Below are 15325 nucleotides of genomic sequence, written 5' to 3' on the forward strand. Positions count from 1 at the left end.
TCCAATCTGAAGGCGCTATGATCCTATCGCCATTAAGAATCATCCTTTAAGTTCTTCTTTACAAAGGGCTATATATCTTTGAAAATGGAGAGCAGAGCCTTCAGATCTTTGTCGCTTGGACTTATGGCTCAGCTCCCAGCAGACCTCTGCTCTATCCCTCTCAGGAAGGAGAAGCTCAGTTGCTGGCTTTAAGACTCACCAGAGCAAGGGAGAGAGAGACAAGTGCAGCAAAGCATGTCAGGGAGGCCTCAGGGTTTGTGACTCCTCAAGCTGAATAAAACACCTAAGAGCACAGCTACCCAGGCCAGGTGGCTTAGGTGGGAGCTGCACGAGGCAAGTGTTTTTCGAGTGTGACCCACAATGTCCTGTCACCTCCCCAGCCCACCATGTGGCCTAGCATGGGCACCAAACAGGAAAAGGAAGCCTATTGGGCTGGTGTCATGGGGAAAATTCCTCTCATGTGGGCCTGTGTGCGAAGTGAGACACAGATGCACACACACGTACAAAGGTAAAAGAAAATACTAATTTGCAGCTCTGCGGACTAGGGCGAGAGCCCCAGGGTGAACCTTAGGGTGGGAATCAGCTCTGGTCTTGAATCCAGTTTTAATTCTGCTTTCCGGTTCTCCCCGGCACAGGGAGGGGAACTCGCAATTGGGTCTCTCTCATCTGGCCATCGATGAGTCAAGTTTCTATTCTGCCTGGTCTTGCTCTAATTCACCAGAAGGTGAAACCATAACATGTGAGCTCAGTGACTGCTTTTTAAACATCTTTCATTTCATGGCCCACTGCCACATTTTTGTATTTGGTGTCATTCTCAGAGGAGGGGGAGAAGGGGGACAGTGACAGAGGCAGAAGGCTTATCACTATCATCGCAGACACAAATAGGTCCGGGAAAGGAAGCAGTTGTCCTCCAACGTGATGTATTTTATCATGTTAATGAAGTGGAAGAAGAGCCGAGGAGAGAGATGTTCACACACACAGAATCAGCAATGACAGTGGCGTGGCTGCCCAGGAATGAATCCTGCACTGGGTTCTGACTCAGGATGAGCAGAATGACATGGATTAACTGAGGAAAGGCTAGGGATTACAAAAACAAATGGGAGTGGTCCCCATGACTCCCCCAGCAAGGAAATACACACCTTGCTTGTCCACCCAGCAATACGGTCTTTGCAATGCCCTGGGGGAGCTTACACTGTCTACGAGAAACACTATACTCAACAACCTAACATGTCTTACAAACACTTGCCTCGTGGCGCCCCGGCCAATCTTGAGCAGCTTACTGCTTCCTTACATTTCCTTATCTCTGGCCACAGGCCCCAACTACACCATGACTTACTGATGAAGTTAGCCTGGCCAGTGAATATGGTGTACTGAAGCTCATAGGAGCTGATGCTGAACTCATCATCTGAGATCCAGTGGACTGTAATGGTGTCGTGGGAAGCAGTACAGAGCTCCTCTCGGATAGATGGTGGGTTTGGGGCTGTAAGGAAAGGTGGAAAAGAAGGTGAGGAAGGCACACTCTTTCTGTTCTGGAATTTTAGCAGTTGTCACTCTTGCTTCCCAACTCAACACCACGTGGCAAGGAGGTTCTCTTCATCAACGAGATGCATTCAATGGAAGCCAAGTGCCAAGACCTCCAGTGGTCATGTGGTTTTCTTATTGCATGACCTTCGACCCGTTTCTTTTTATTTTAAAATAAGTTTTATCATATATTCTGGGCAGGATGGCCAAGAGCCAATTATACGAGTTTTCTTATCTGTGAAATAAGGGATGACCAATACCTGACAGATTTGTGGTAGATACTTACACTACAAAATGAATACACAGTGTCTGGCACAAAGTAGTTGTTCAGTAAATGACAGTTATTTTAATATGTTAACAAAAATAATGACCAGTGACAAATTATTGTACGTGTGTATTTTTCTCGGGAAGTGGCCATTCAATAATCCTGAAGGTAACAAGAATTTTTCACAGGCTGGATGCATCCCTCATTTCCTAAAATTGTCTGCAAGCCAGACAGTTCTTACATTTTTTCATCCTAATCTGCTAGTTTCTCAAATTTCCTTAAAATCATTTGAACAGTACGCATATCCAAGCGGGACATGCCTTAATATTCCATAACTGCCACCTGAGTTCTAACCCCTTCAACAACAAGCAACAATATATTACTGACATGTATTATCTTAAAAGTTATAAAAGCATTTTCATTGCAAATATGGTCCTTTTCTGATTACCTTAAAGTAAGAGAACACCAAAAGACAAGCATTAAAATGGGAAGGAAACCACAGTATTTTCACACCTGTTAAATAATCTAGCCCCTCCAGCAGTTTCTTTTCTCTGGAAAAATCTAAAGCAAAGTTTTCAAAGGCATCATTAAAATTGATGTCTGGAATCAGAACTTGAGAAGATGCTGTTGCCATAGCGACCCTGGAAAAGAGAAAAAGTGCATCAATATACATCAAAATCAGTTTGCAACTTTTATCCAATGTTTGATTCCTGGTTCAACAAGGCAAAAATATATGAGTCGGGGGGCTTGATTCATTAAATGGAAAATATCATATCTGTGATTTTCCAATGGAAACCAGTTAAAATTTTATCATCAGGAACAAATTAAGAGATATACCATATTTATTCACATATGTTCACCCCGCAAACACACTCCCCCATCCTGTCTTAATTTTGAGAAGTAAATACAGGATTTTTTCCCCTCTGCATCATTTTCCATCTGGCAGGCAGCATCAAAACTAGACCTCTGAAAGCTTGGTTAGAACAGTTTGAGAGATATTTTTTCTTCCCCTCTATTTTTTTATGCTAATCAACAAGCCAGCATGCTGGGACTGAGCTGAGTTCAAGCCTTCACCTAAATACTGTACTTGATTTGTTCTTTTATAACATTTGCATTTAATTTTATTACTATTTACCATGATTATATAATGCTCTGCTACTTTTACCTCCCCAGTTAGTTCTAAGTATCTCAAGAGCAGGTTTTGTATTTTGTACCTCTCATAGCTTCCATGGTCCGAAACACAGTGTTGGACACATGGCGAATAAAAAATTGTTAAATGAATAATGAATGACTAAAAACAACACAGCTGCTAACATTTATTGAGCATTTAGTAGACAGAAGAGACCACACATGCACTTTACATTCATGATTTAATTTACCTCTTGCCATAATCCTGTGTAGTAGATGTTATTTCCATTTTGTAAATGACGATAAGATATAACATAAACAAGAAATGATACATAGAAAGCTTAAGTAACTTGCCTAAGGTCACACAACCAGTAAGGGTCAGAAAAAAAAAGTCTATGAGTCTATGTTCATTAGATTCTAAGCTCTATACCCTGAACCAATTTAGATAGCTCTTAAAAAAAAATAAGGTAAATTCTTCTGTGCTTCAGCAATTCTTAACCATAACACATCAGAATTCTCTTGGGCAGTTTTGACCAAAGCACACATGTTGAGGCCCTATGACAGACCTCTGAATCACAGCCAATGAAGATCCTTGAACATGCAAATGACAGAATGGAAAAAAAACATTAATCTGGCAACAATACACAGGTAGAATAAGGGGAAGAGGCACTGAATGTAGAAGACTAGAGAGGAAACTTCTAAGGTGAATTAGTTGTAAGGGGTTGAGAAGTTAACAAACATTCACCCACGTAAACCCAGCTACACATCCACCAATAAGAGCTCTTGGCTGTTTGTGAAAATAGAGATGACTTAGGAATAAGCTGTAGGCCAGGATAAACATATGAAAGACTAACACTATAATCTTCAGGTCTTACATAGAATGGCCAGTCTTCAGGATTCAATGAGTAAGAAGACAACAACCCCTATAGGGCAAGAGCTAAGGCAGAAAATTGGCTCATAAAATTTCTTCCTGGCCTCCCCAATCTTCTTTCTTCCATTCATCCACCCATCTGTCCATCAGCCCATCCATACATCCATCCATCCACCCATCCAATACTCACCGAGCACAAATAATGTGCCAGGCATTGTGCCAGGCACACTGGAGACACACAGTTGTGGTCTTTGCCCTCACGAAATTCAATTTGTGGAGGAGAAAGATATTAAATAGGCAATAAAAATGCCACTACAAAGGGACTGTACCATACACAAGACCCCCCTGGCAGGGACTTGGGCACTAAGGGAAATCTCCCGGGAGGAAGTTCATTTTACGCAGTGACCTACACAATGCATAGGAGTTAGGTAAGCTGAGACTATGTGGCTCTGTGTGTTCTCTCTAGCCTGAAGGTTGCAGAATTAGCAAAACCACACAGGGCCTTGTGGGCCACGTTACAAGGTTTGCACTTTATCCAAAGAGCAGTGAAGGCCACCGAACCACTTTTGGCCGAGGAGTGATACTCAAATTTATGTTTTAGGAAGCGTGTTCTGCCTGTACAGATGGGCTGGAAGGGGTCAAAATTGGAGGCAAAACAGATTTTAAGGTGTCTACACATGAGCAAAAAGGAAGGTAGTGACAGGAACATAGACAAATAAAACAAAAAGCTAATTCACACAACATGAAAACAAATAGGCAACAAATATATTTCAAAGCCCAGGGTGCCTGGGTGGCTCAGTCAGTAAAGCATCTGCCTTTGGCTCAGGTCATGATCCCAGCATCCTGGGATCAGGATCCCTACTCAGCAGGGAGCCTGCTTCTCTCTCTCTCTCTTTCTCTCTCTCCCTCTGCCTCTCCCCGGGCTTGTGCTCTCTCTCTCTCTCTCTCTCTCTCTTTCTCTCACTCTCTCTCTCAAACAAATAAATAAAATATTAAAAAATATATTTAAAAGCCAACTATATGAGGAATCAAATAAATGTAAATTAAAGTGAGTTTGCATTGAAGATTATAAATAATGACAATTATAGGAGCTTTTTATGCTGGTATGAGATAATGTCTACATATTTTATTAGGACTGAAACTGATAACGAACTTTGGGGATAAGTTTGGCATTAAATACCAACATAGATTAAAATGCAAATATTCTTTGACATCACAGTTCTATTTCATAAATTTATTGCTAAGGAAACAACTGAGGTGTAAGGGCATTCAACATACCATATGTACCCTAACTCTCTAACCATGGGGACTGAGCTAAGTAAATGTAATACATCAAAAGATGAAGTACTACAAGGCCACTGAAAATCAGTTCAATGACAGGGACAAGTTCATGATATATTGCTAAGTTTCAAATATAGGGTATAATGAAGTATATACAGCATGACCCTCTGTTTGTGAAATATTTATTAAATCTAGAGGCGCCCAGGCAGCTGAGTCAGGTAAGCATCTGACTCTTGGTTTCAGCTCAGGTCATGATCTCATGGTTGTGGGATCGAGCCCCACCGCGGGCTCCATGCTCAATGGGGAGTCTGCTTGAGATTCCTTCTCCTTTCCCCTCTGCCCCTCTCCAGTCACACACTGTCTTTCTCTCTCTTAAATAAATAAAAATCTTATAAAAAATAAAAATCTAAATATTGGGATACTATATTCCCAAATGTTAGCAGTGGCTGAAAGTTAAGGATGAGTAAAAATGGCATCGGGGTATATGTAAGTAAGTGTGTGTGTGTGTGTGTGTGTGTGTGTCTATGTTTAATATGTTTAAGCAAAACAACATTAGTTATCTCTCAAGGACGATATGATAAGTGTCATTTGTAAGGGGGGAAGGAATACTCTCCCAGCTAGAATTTCATTTTAACCGAGGTCTTGGCCCATAATAGATTATTACAATTATTATTGGTGGGGAAGAATTTCAGACCCTGTGAGAAACCACTGATGAAGATATTGAGGTTGGGCAGATGATTCTCAAGAGAAAAGAGAATAGCCTAAAACAGAATCATAAAGACAAGAGCTTTAAAGGAATAGGTCAAAGGCGATGTGCTCCCAAAGGCAAAAAGAAAATCAGTAGGTAGGAAGAAAAGCAGAAGTGTTCACCGAAGCTAAGGGCAGAGAAATTTCAAGTACGAATCATTGTCAGTAGGAACAAAGGTTATTGAGTGATTTTTTAAAAAAGATTTTATTAATTTATTTATTTGACAGAGACACAGCAAGAGAGGGAACAGAGCAGAGGGAGTAGGAGAGGGAGAAGCAGGCTTTCCTCGGAGGAGGGAGCATGATGTGGGGCTCCATCCCAGGACCCTGGGATCATGACCTGAGCGGAAGGCAGACGTTTAAGGACTGAGCCACCCAGGCGCCCCTATTGAGTGATTAAGGAAGACGAAACAGTAAGATAAAACAAAGGAGGGTATGTGCTATGGTGAGTGCTGTGAAGTGTGTAAACCTGGCAATTCACAGACCCGTACCCCTGGGGATAAAAATATATATTTATAAAAAATTAAAAAATATGGGGCGCCTGGGTGGCTCAGTGGGTTAAGCCGCTGCCTTCGGCTCAGGTCATGATCTCAGGGTCCTGGGATCGAGTCCTGCATCGGGCTCTCTGCTCAGCAGGGAGCCTGCTTCCCTCTCTCTCTCTCTCTCTACCTGCCTCTCCATCTACTTGTGATCTCTCTCTGTCAAATAAATAAATAAAATCTTTAAAAAAAATAAAAATAAAAATAAAAAATAATAAAAAATCTTTAAAAACAAAACCAAAGGAACGTCTATTAGATTTGGCAACAGGGTATCCATTTGGTGACCTCAGAAAGAACACTGGGAATAGTGTGGTAGAGGCAGAAGACATTTCAGAGACGTGAGTGAGTGGGGAGGATTGAATAATGTGGTTTAAATTTATGTTTTATCTCTGCTCTCATGAAATACCATTGAAATGACAGTCAAAGAATAAAATGTCATAAACCCACAAAGACAAAGAGAATGGAAAAAGACATGCCAGCAAGTAAGAGATTGTCAGCAAATGTTTGGAAGCTAGAAAGGGATGCATGAGCGGTAACCAACAACAGACCAGAGAAAGCTGGGTCAGGAAGCCAACAACGCCAAGCTGATTTTGTGCCACCGACAGTTGAAAGTTTATAGGAAGAACAGCTAGACCCCAGATCCACTCGACCAGAGAGACTACTCCTCCCTCGTCCTGGCAGGAGATGTGAGATTCAGTTTCTGCAGAGCTTTGACGCTGCATCAAAAGCAGTCTTTTTTTTTTTAAGATTTTTATTTATTTATTTGATAGACAGAGAGAGATCACAAATAGGCAGAGAGGCAAACAGAGGGGGGGGGAAGCAGGCTCCCCACTGAGCAGAGAGCCCAATGTGGGGCTCAATCCCGGGACCCTGAGATCATGACCTGAGCTGAAGGCAGAGGCTTAAAGCACTGAGCCACCCAGGCGCCCCGCATCAAAAGCAGTCTTAAAACCCTCAGCCACCTTTTCTTGCTTGGCTCCCAGAATCGTGGCAGCCAGCCTAGTCCCCCTCATCCCCCATCAGAAGCAGGAGACTGGTAGATTCTTTCTAGGGGAAACTGACTGAAGAGAAAACACCTACAGAACTGACATTTGGGTCCCCTCAGTTAAAATCTGGCATTCCACCTTATCCTATAGTGACATTCCCCAAGGAACAAACTGTTCCCATCACCTCAGATCTTCCAGTCACCCTCTAGTGGTCAATTCAAACAGTCAGCTGAAAGCTTACCAAACATGTAGGGGAAGATAGCAACTTAAACAAATGAATGGAGAAAAGGAACTTGGAGGAGACCAAAACAATGCAGAGCTTAGAAGTTTTTAAATCATCGTCCAGATCTTCAAGAAGATAAACAAATAGTTTGTATCCACAAAGCAAGGACAGAATGCTAAAAAAAAAAAATAAAAGCAAAGATCAAGAAAGAGCTCTTATAAATAAAAATAAGAATGCTGAAATTAAAATTTTAATAGAAGGACTGGATAAAAACTTAAGGAAACATCTCAGATAACAGAGCAAGTAGACAGTGTCATGAAAACTAGGAAATGAAAGATTTTAAACATCAGATAGAAAATCTAGAATGTTCAACCTCTGACTAATTAGCGTCCTGGAAAGAGAGAAGAGGGGAAATAAATGGGAGGAAATTGTTAGTGAAAAATATAAGAGAACTTCCCAGAATGAAAAGTCACTAGCCTCCAGATTGGAAAGACCTACTTAGTGCCCAACAAAAATGAATGATAAAAGACCCATACCAAGGCATATCTTGGGAAATTTTAAGAAAAATGGGATTAAAGATAAGACCTTAAAACCTTCAAATGTTAAAATATAGGTCACATTCAAAAGATCAGGGATCAAAATAGCAGTGGGCTTCTCAGACCAACACTAGAAGTCAGGAGAAGTCTAGGAGACTAGAAGTCAGAGCCATGCTTTCAAAATTATAAGGGAAATCTATTTCCAACTTACCAAATGTGAAAATAAATTTCAAATATTTTTTAAACAAAAAGTTTTTGAAAATTTACTTCCCATGTATTCTTTCTTGGAAGACCACGGGAAAAATTGTTCCAACAAAATTAAGAGAGTGAAATAGTACATGAAGGGAAAATCAGGCAGATCTTGATGATGTCTCTAATTAAGAACACTGAGACTCTAAGAGACTAAGTTGGCTGGAGTTCACAAGGCAGAGTATCAGAGAGAAGGCTGCACAGAGAGAATTCTGGAGACCTCCGGAAGGTTCCCCTCTAAGTATTCAAGAAAATACTGATCAATACATGCATGTGAGGAAACTGCCCAAGGCCAAGAAAAGAGCTCCCTTAAAAGATGAGAGGAAAGTGTACGTGGGTGGCTCAGTTGGTTAAAAGTCTGCCTTAGGCTCAGGTCATGTCCCCAGGGTCCCAGGATCAAGCCCCACGCCAGGCTCCCTGCTCAGCAATGGAGTCTGCTTCTTGCTTTTCCCTCTCCCTGTGACCCTCTCCCACTGCTTGTGCTCTAGCTCTCTTTCAAATCAATAAATTTCAAAAAGTTTTTTAAAAACGGTTGAGAGGGAAAAAATCCCTGGTCCTCACAAAGGGCCAGGAATAGAGTCTGTTCCCAAAAGCCAGACTGGAAAATCTCATGATGCATAGAGCACCTAGGAGAGTACTCAGAAATGTCTTGCCTCGCTAGTACAGAAAATGTGACTCAGAATAAATCCTGCTCTGATTCCACCTGGCATGTCTTAAAAACAAGACCCAAAAGGATCAAGTTATTTTCAAGAAACCAAACCATGTCCTAGAACAAAGCTTAAGAATATTTATAGAAGGGGCGCCTGGGTGGCTCAGTGGGTTAAGCCGCTGCCTTCGGCTCAGGTCATGGTCTCAGGGTCCTGGGATCGAGTCCCACATCGGGCTCTCTGCTCAGCAGGGAGCCTGCTTCCTCCTCTCTCTCTCTCTGCCTGCCTGTCTGCCTACTTGTGATCTCTCTCTGTCAAATAAATAAATAAAATCTTTAAAAAAAAAAGAATATTTATAGAAATACAAAAATATACAGCACCCAATAAGATAAATTTCATTATGTCTGACATCCAGGGAAAAAAAAAGATCAGATATGCAAAGAAGGAAAAAAAAAACACAACCCATAATGAGGAGAAAAAGCAATCAATTAAAACTGACCCAGAACTGACACAGATGTTAGAATTAGACATTCTGACAATTTTGATAACTGTATTCCATGCTCTGCCCAAGATCTGATTTTAATTTTCTTTTGAGTATAGTTGACATACAATGTTACATGAGTTTGAGGTATACAACACAATGATTCCACAAGTCTGTATGTTATGCTCTGCTCACCACATGTGTAGCTACCATCTGCCACCATTCAACCCGATTACACTACCATTGACTATATTCCCTATACTGTACCTATTATTCCCACGACTTATTCATTCCATATCTGGAAGCCTGTATTTCCCTCTGCCCATCACCCATTTTGCCCATCACCCACCCACTTTCCCTTGGCAACCATCAGTGTGTTCTCCATATTTGTAGGTCTGATTTTGCTTTTTGTTTGTTCATTTGTTTTGGTTTTGTTTGTTTTGTTTTGATTTAGATTCCATATGAGTGAAATCATACGGTATTTGTCTTTCTCAGTCTGCCTTATTTCACTTTGCATGGTCCATCCATGGTATTGCAAATGGCAAGATTGCATCCTTTTTTATGGATGTGTAATATTCCTCTGTGTGTGTGTGTGTGTGTGTGTGTGTGTGTCTGTGATCTTCTTTTTTTTTAAATATTTTATTTATTTATTTGACAGAGAGAGATCACAGGTAGGTAGAGAGGCTGGCAGAGAGAGAGAGAGAGAGAGAGGGAAGCAGGCTCCCCACGGAGCAGAGAGCCCGATGCGGGACTCGATCCCAGGACCCTGAGATCATGACCTGAGCCAAAGGCATCAGCTTAACCCACTGAGCCACCCAGGCGCCCCGTGTCTGTGATCTTCTTTATCCATTCATCTATCAAAGGACATGTAGGTTTCTTGGCTATTATACATAATGCAATAAAAATAGGGGTACATACATCTTTTTTGAATTAGCGTTGCATGCCATATATTCAAAAGCTAGAGGAAAGGCTAAATATGTTTAAGTAGAAATATGGATATTATAGAAATAACTAAACTGAACTTCTAGAGATGAAAACTACAATGTCTGAGATGAAAAATACACTGGAGAGATTAATGGCAGAGTAGGCATTACAGAAGAAAAGGTTAGTGAATGCCAAGATATATTAGAAACTATCAAAATGAGGGGCAGGTGAGTGATTCAGTCTATTAAGCATCTGCCTTTGGCTCAGATCATGATCTCTGAGTCCCGGGATCGAGCTTGGGGTCAGGCTGCCTGCTCAGTGGGGAGTCTGCTTCTCCCTCTGCCCCTCCTCCGTTCTGTCTCTCTGTCTCTCTCTTTCTCTTTCTCTCTCTCTCTCAAATAAATAAAATCTTTAAAAAAAAAAGAAAAGAATATTATGGCTCCATCAAAAAGGATGAATACCCAACTTTTACATCAACATGGATAGGACTGGAGGAGATTATGCTGAGTGAACTAAGTCAAGCAGAGAGAGTCAATTATATGGTTTCACTTACTTGTGGACCATAAGGAATAACACAGAGGACATTGGGATTTGGAGAGGAGAAGTGAGTTGGGGGACATTGGAGGGGGAGATGAACCATGAGAGACTATGGACTCTGAGAAACAAACTGAGGGTTTTAGAGGGAAGGAAGGTGGGGGCTTGGGTGAGCCTGGTAGTGGGTATTAAGGAGGGCACGGATTGCATGGGACACTGGGTGTGGTGCATAAATGAGCCTTGGAACATTGAAAAAAATTAAATTTAAAAAACATACCATTTTATGTGTCAATTATATCTCACAAAGACAATTTTTTTAAAAAAGAAAAAAAAAGTAGTTCAGAAACTACTGAAATGAAACACACAGAGAAAAAATAGCTAAAAAAGGAACAGAGCATCGGTGAGCTGAGACAAACTTCAATGAGCGTAACATACATGTAATGGGAGTCTACATAAGAAGGGAAGGAGGTGGCGTAAAGAATACTCAAGGGGGTGCGTCTGGGCAGCTCAGTCAATTAAGCATCCAGCTCTTGGTTTCAGCTCAGATCAGGATTTCAGGGTGGTGAGATCAAGCTCCGCATCAGGCTCGGTGCTCAGTGCACAGTCTGCTTGAGATTCTCTCCCTCCCTCTGCCCCTCACCCTGTATGGGTGCGCTCGCTCTCTCGCTCTCTCTCTCATAAAGAAAAAAATCTTCTAAAAACTATTTGAGGAAATGATGGCTAAAAAATTTCCAGGTTTGCAGAAGTCAATTGTTAATGTCTAAAATGGGGGGGGGGGGATAGCAATATAAGAATGTTATTTAGAAATGTAAAGGCCATGCCAACAGAAATACCTAATAGAGCTGAAACTTCTTGGCTTTGCTAGAAAGGTGTAGACTGTGGCACTAAACTCCCTAGGTTTGATTCCTGTCTCTATCCTTTACTAGTTGGGTCATGTTAGGCAAGTCACATAACCTCTCTGAGCCTCATTCTCTCACTTGTAAAATGGGGATAATAATAGCATCTATCTCATAAGGGGTTTTTCTTGTGAGGATTAAATGAGTTAACACTTGCAGGGGCTTAGACTAATGCTCAACACAGAATCAATGCTCAGTATTATTCTTATTGGAGAACAGAAACCAGCAGTGAGGAGATTGCTCTTTCTTACAATATGACTATTAGTAATATTTGATTTTTTAAACTATGCACAACTATTTAGTATAAATAACTTCTAATGTTGGAGAAGAGTAAGTCAGAGGTGAGGACATGGCACTGTCTTTGAAAAAGTTTGCTATGCGGGAAAGAGATGGATACAGCAATAGCCAGAGGGGGTGTAAGATTAGAGAAAGTTGTGGGTGTTATATTTTTTAGATAGGAGAGACATGAGTGGGTTTAAAGGTGGATATGAAGTCAACTAGAGAAATGGAAAAACTGAAGCTATGGGAAAAAAGAGAAGCATGTGGCCAAAACACAAATAATACAATGTAATCAAAAGGGAAGGGTGCCTAGGTGGCCCAGTCGGTTCATTGTCAGACTCTTAATTTCAGCAGGTCTTGATCTCAGGATTGTGAGTTCAAGCCCCATCTTGGGCTCCACAATGGGCATGGAGCCTACTTTAAAAAAAAAAAAAAAGGGAGTGGGGAGGCAAAAGTGATGGATTTGGATGTAAATATGCCCAGCAGTTTGGTTTGAGAAGCTGAGAACTTTGTCCTTTGTCCTTTCATACCTGCCACTCTTTTAAAAAGGATGTGAAGTCATTTGCTGAGCATGAGGGGGAAGGTGGCAGGGTTGGAATTTTTTAGTTGAATGCAGAACACTTGAAATAGTCTTTAGGGAGACAAAGCAAAAAGAAAGCTGATCAAGGTGACGCAGAAGGATTTCAGGGCCCCAGTGAGATTAGAAGCCATAAATGTGTGCTGTGATAATACCAACCTCTTTGGTTATGTGGTTTTCTCTAGCTGGGTTCTGCAACTCAAATACAGACATGGAAAAGGTGGGAAGAGGGGGACCTGGGTGGCTCAGTCAGTTAAGCATCTGTCTTCAGCTTAGGTCATGATTCCCGAGTCCTGGGATTGAGTCCTGCATTGAGCTCCCTGCTCAGTGGGAAGCCCCTCTCCTCCCTGCTCATGCTCTCTCTCACTATCTGTGTCTCCCAAATAAATAAATAAAATATTTTTAAAAAGAAAACAGAAAGAACTGGGCTGGTTCGGGGTTGGGGATTCGATCAGGTTGGTGTGATAAAAAGACCAGGGAAGTGGGTACATTGCAACAAGAGTGAGCAGCTGACATGAGAAATCACAGAGCCTCAACAGACCAAAGAAAGAAGTAAAGACAGTAGGTAGCTGGTAGGTAGCAGTCGGGTCTTAGGGATCCCGATGAAGTTGAAGAATAGAGACTCTGGAAGAAAACCAATCAAATTTAAGTATAGCGGTTGTAGCTAGAACAGAGCGGGGATGTTAATTTATGATTTCAGTGTAATTCTGACTGATGGCAAGGTTCAGCATGGGAGCCATGGAAGCAGGTAGATAAAGGGGAGCAGAGGTGAGGGTCACTGGAGGAGGGGATGGCAAGGAGCCATGTGGAAGCCAGGGTCACCCGGAATGCTGGCAGAAGCAGGAAGAAGGAATGCTGTGTACGTGGAGCCAAAGCCTTAGTAAATGGGAGACAGAGAAGGAGGCCAAGTTTGCCTAATACGTCTCTGTAGCCCCTTAAAGCCTCGGTGACTCTACTGAGCAATGTGCCACTTTAGACTTCAGATTCTTTGCACATGGTGTATAGATGGCCTTCGAAGGACCCATGAGTCCTCTAGAATCACATGCAAAATTCTACATGTACGTATCTAACATGCATTTCCCCCTCAGGAGAAGGCTCAGGACATTCATCACATTTTCAAGGGGATGACTGATTAAAAACAAAAGCCCAAGAATTACTGCTCTATCCATCTGTGTGAGAGATAACTAAATGAAAGGAATAAAAATTGCACAAAGACTCAGAGAGGGCACACACCTGTCCCTGTGGCCAAAAGTCTCTCTGCCCCTATGCTAACACCAACCTAGAAAGCCCCAGCACATTGGGACACCTGGGTGGCTCAGTCAATTGGGCGTCTGCCTTTGGCTCCATGATCCCAGGGTCCTGGGATCGAGCTCTGCATGAGATCCCCGCTCAGTGGGGAGTCTGCTTCTCCCCTTGCCTCTTCCCCTGCCTGTGTTCCCTCCCCCACCCCTTCTCTCTGACAAGGAGATAAAATCTTAAAAAAAAAAAAACCCAAAAAACAAAACAAAAAAAGAAAACTCCAACACTGAATGGGCAGCAGAGAGCTGGGGCAGAGCCCTAGTTAGTTCCCTAGTTCCCTACGGAATGTGGCTTGCTGTGCACTGGCAGAAGGGGTGAAGCTACCTAGAGGTTACCACTGAGTCTTTAGTAAAAAAGTATCTGGTAAGATCTTCGGGCATCAGTTGCTATGTAGGTGCCCAAACAGAATTCAGTGACTTCCAGCTGTACCCTTTTCCTAAGGGCAGGCCTAGAGAAAAGAAGAGAAGTTGCTCACCTCTCGGCAATATTTTTTGCAGACTGGAGAAACCGGGCCTGGTCATTTTCTTTCAGGATATGTTCAGCCTGGTTGATGAGGACTGTTGAGCGCTCAAGACACTGACGGCAATTAGCAACCTGCTGTGCCAACTTTCTCAGTTTCATAACCTTAAAGGAATGAGCAGAAGAAAAATGAGCTTCAACATCCAGGGCTTAATTAAAAACGATAAAACAACACGAAGGAGATCTGCTGCAGCAATGCTAAAAATAAGGCCTATTAATATCCCATGGTCCCCGTACTAACCACTCACCTTCTCACCCCACCGTCTCTGTCTTGCCAGCCCCTCCTCCCACCTACAGCCCGCTTACTTAGGCTGCAACGCACTCAGTCATACACTCTCAGTCATCTGCCTCCTCTTTTTCATGGACAAAAACGTTAATTTTTCTGATTAGAACAAGAGTGCATGCTCACAGTTGAGTATTTAGAAAATAAAAAGTATCAAAGGAAGCCCTGCCACCCAGGGATCTCCATCGACCCATTTTTATGGTTGATATATTTTCAGAGCCGAGTTTAATAAAAAGTACTTCCTTGTTCTTTATGGCACTCTACCTTCCAACGAATATCTTTCTCTCTGTATTCTTATGAGCACCTGCACATTCACAGATCTGTGTTCTCGGGAATTTCAGTTCCTGTGTTGGCTGGAACCACCCAGCATGGCACAAAGTATTGATCATCACCTCAGACTCTCATAATCCTCACACTGTATACCTGGCATGAGCTTATAATCACTATGCTGACTGGCTGACCAATATGCCTACAACCATATGGATGCATGGAGGCTCACACCTGACCTTGACCCTACTTCTTCAGTTCCTAGGCTAAAAA

General features: G+C 42.1%; 1 protein-coding gene across 8 annotated transcripts in view; it reads right to left on the bottom strand.

The window, feature by feature from the left end:
* MID2 (midline 2) overlaps nt 1–15325 on the bottom strand; it is a 99800-nt gene that overhangs the window by 12854 nt on the left and 71621 nt on the right. For 4 of the 8 annotated variants that reach the window (XM_082717357.1, XM_082717361.1, XM_082717354.1 and 1 more), the window contains 3 exons: nt 14459–14607; nt 2300–2427; nt 1247–1480 (listed from right to left, as the gene is read on the bottom strand). In XM_082717357.1, the coding sequence (XP_082573483.1) occupies nt 1247–1480; nt 2300–2427; nt 14459–14607 (511 nt within the window). The remainder of the gene's footprint in view (nt 1–1246; nt 1481–2299; nt 2428–14458; nt 14608–15325) is intronic. The other 4 variants (XM_082717359.1, XM_082717360.1, XM_082717356.1 and 1 more) reach the window with 1 other exon arrangement.

The sequence above is a fragment of the Mustela nivalis genome (assembly GCF_964662115.1).
Source record: "Mustela nivalis genome assembly, chromosome: X".
NCBI classification, from domain to species: domain Eukaryota; kingdom Metazoa; phylum Chordata; class Mammalia; order Carnivora; family Mustelidae; genus Mustela; species Mustela nivalis.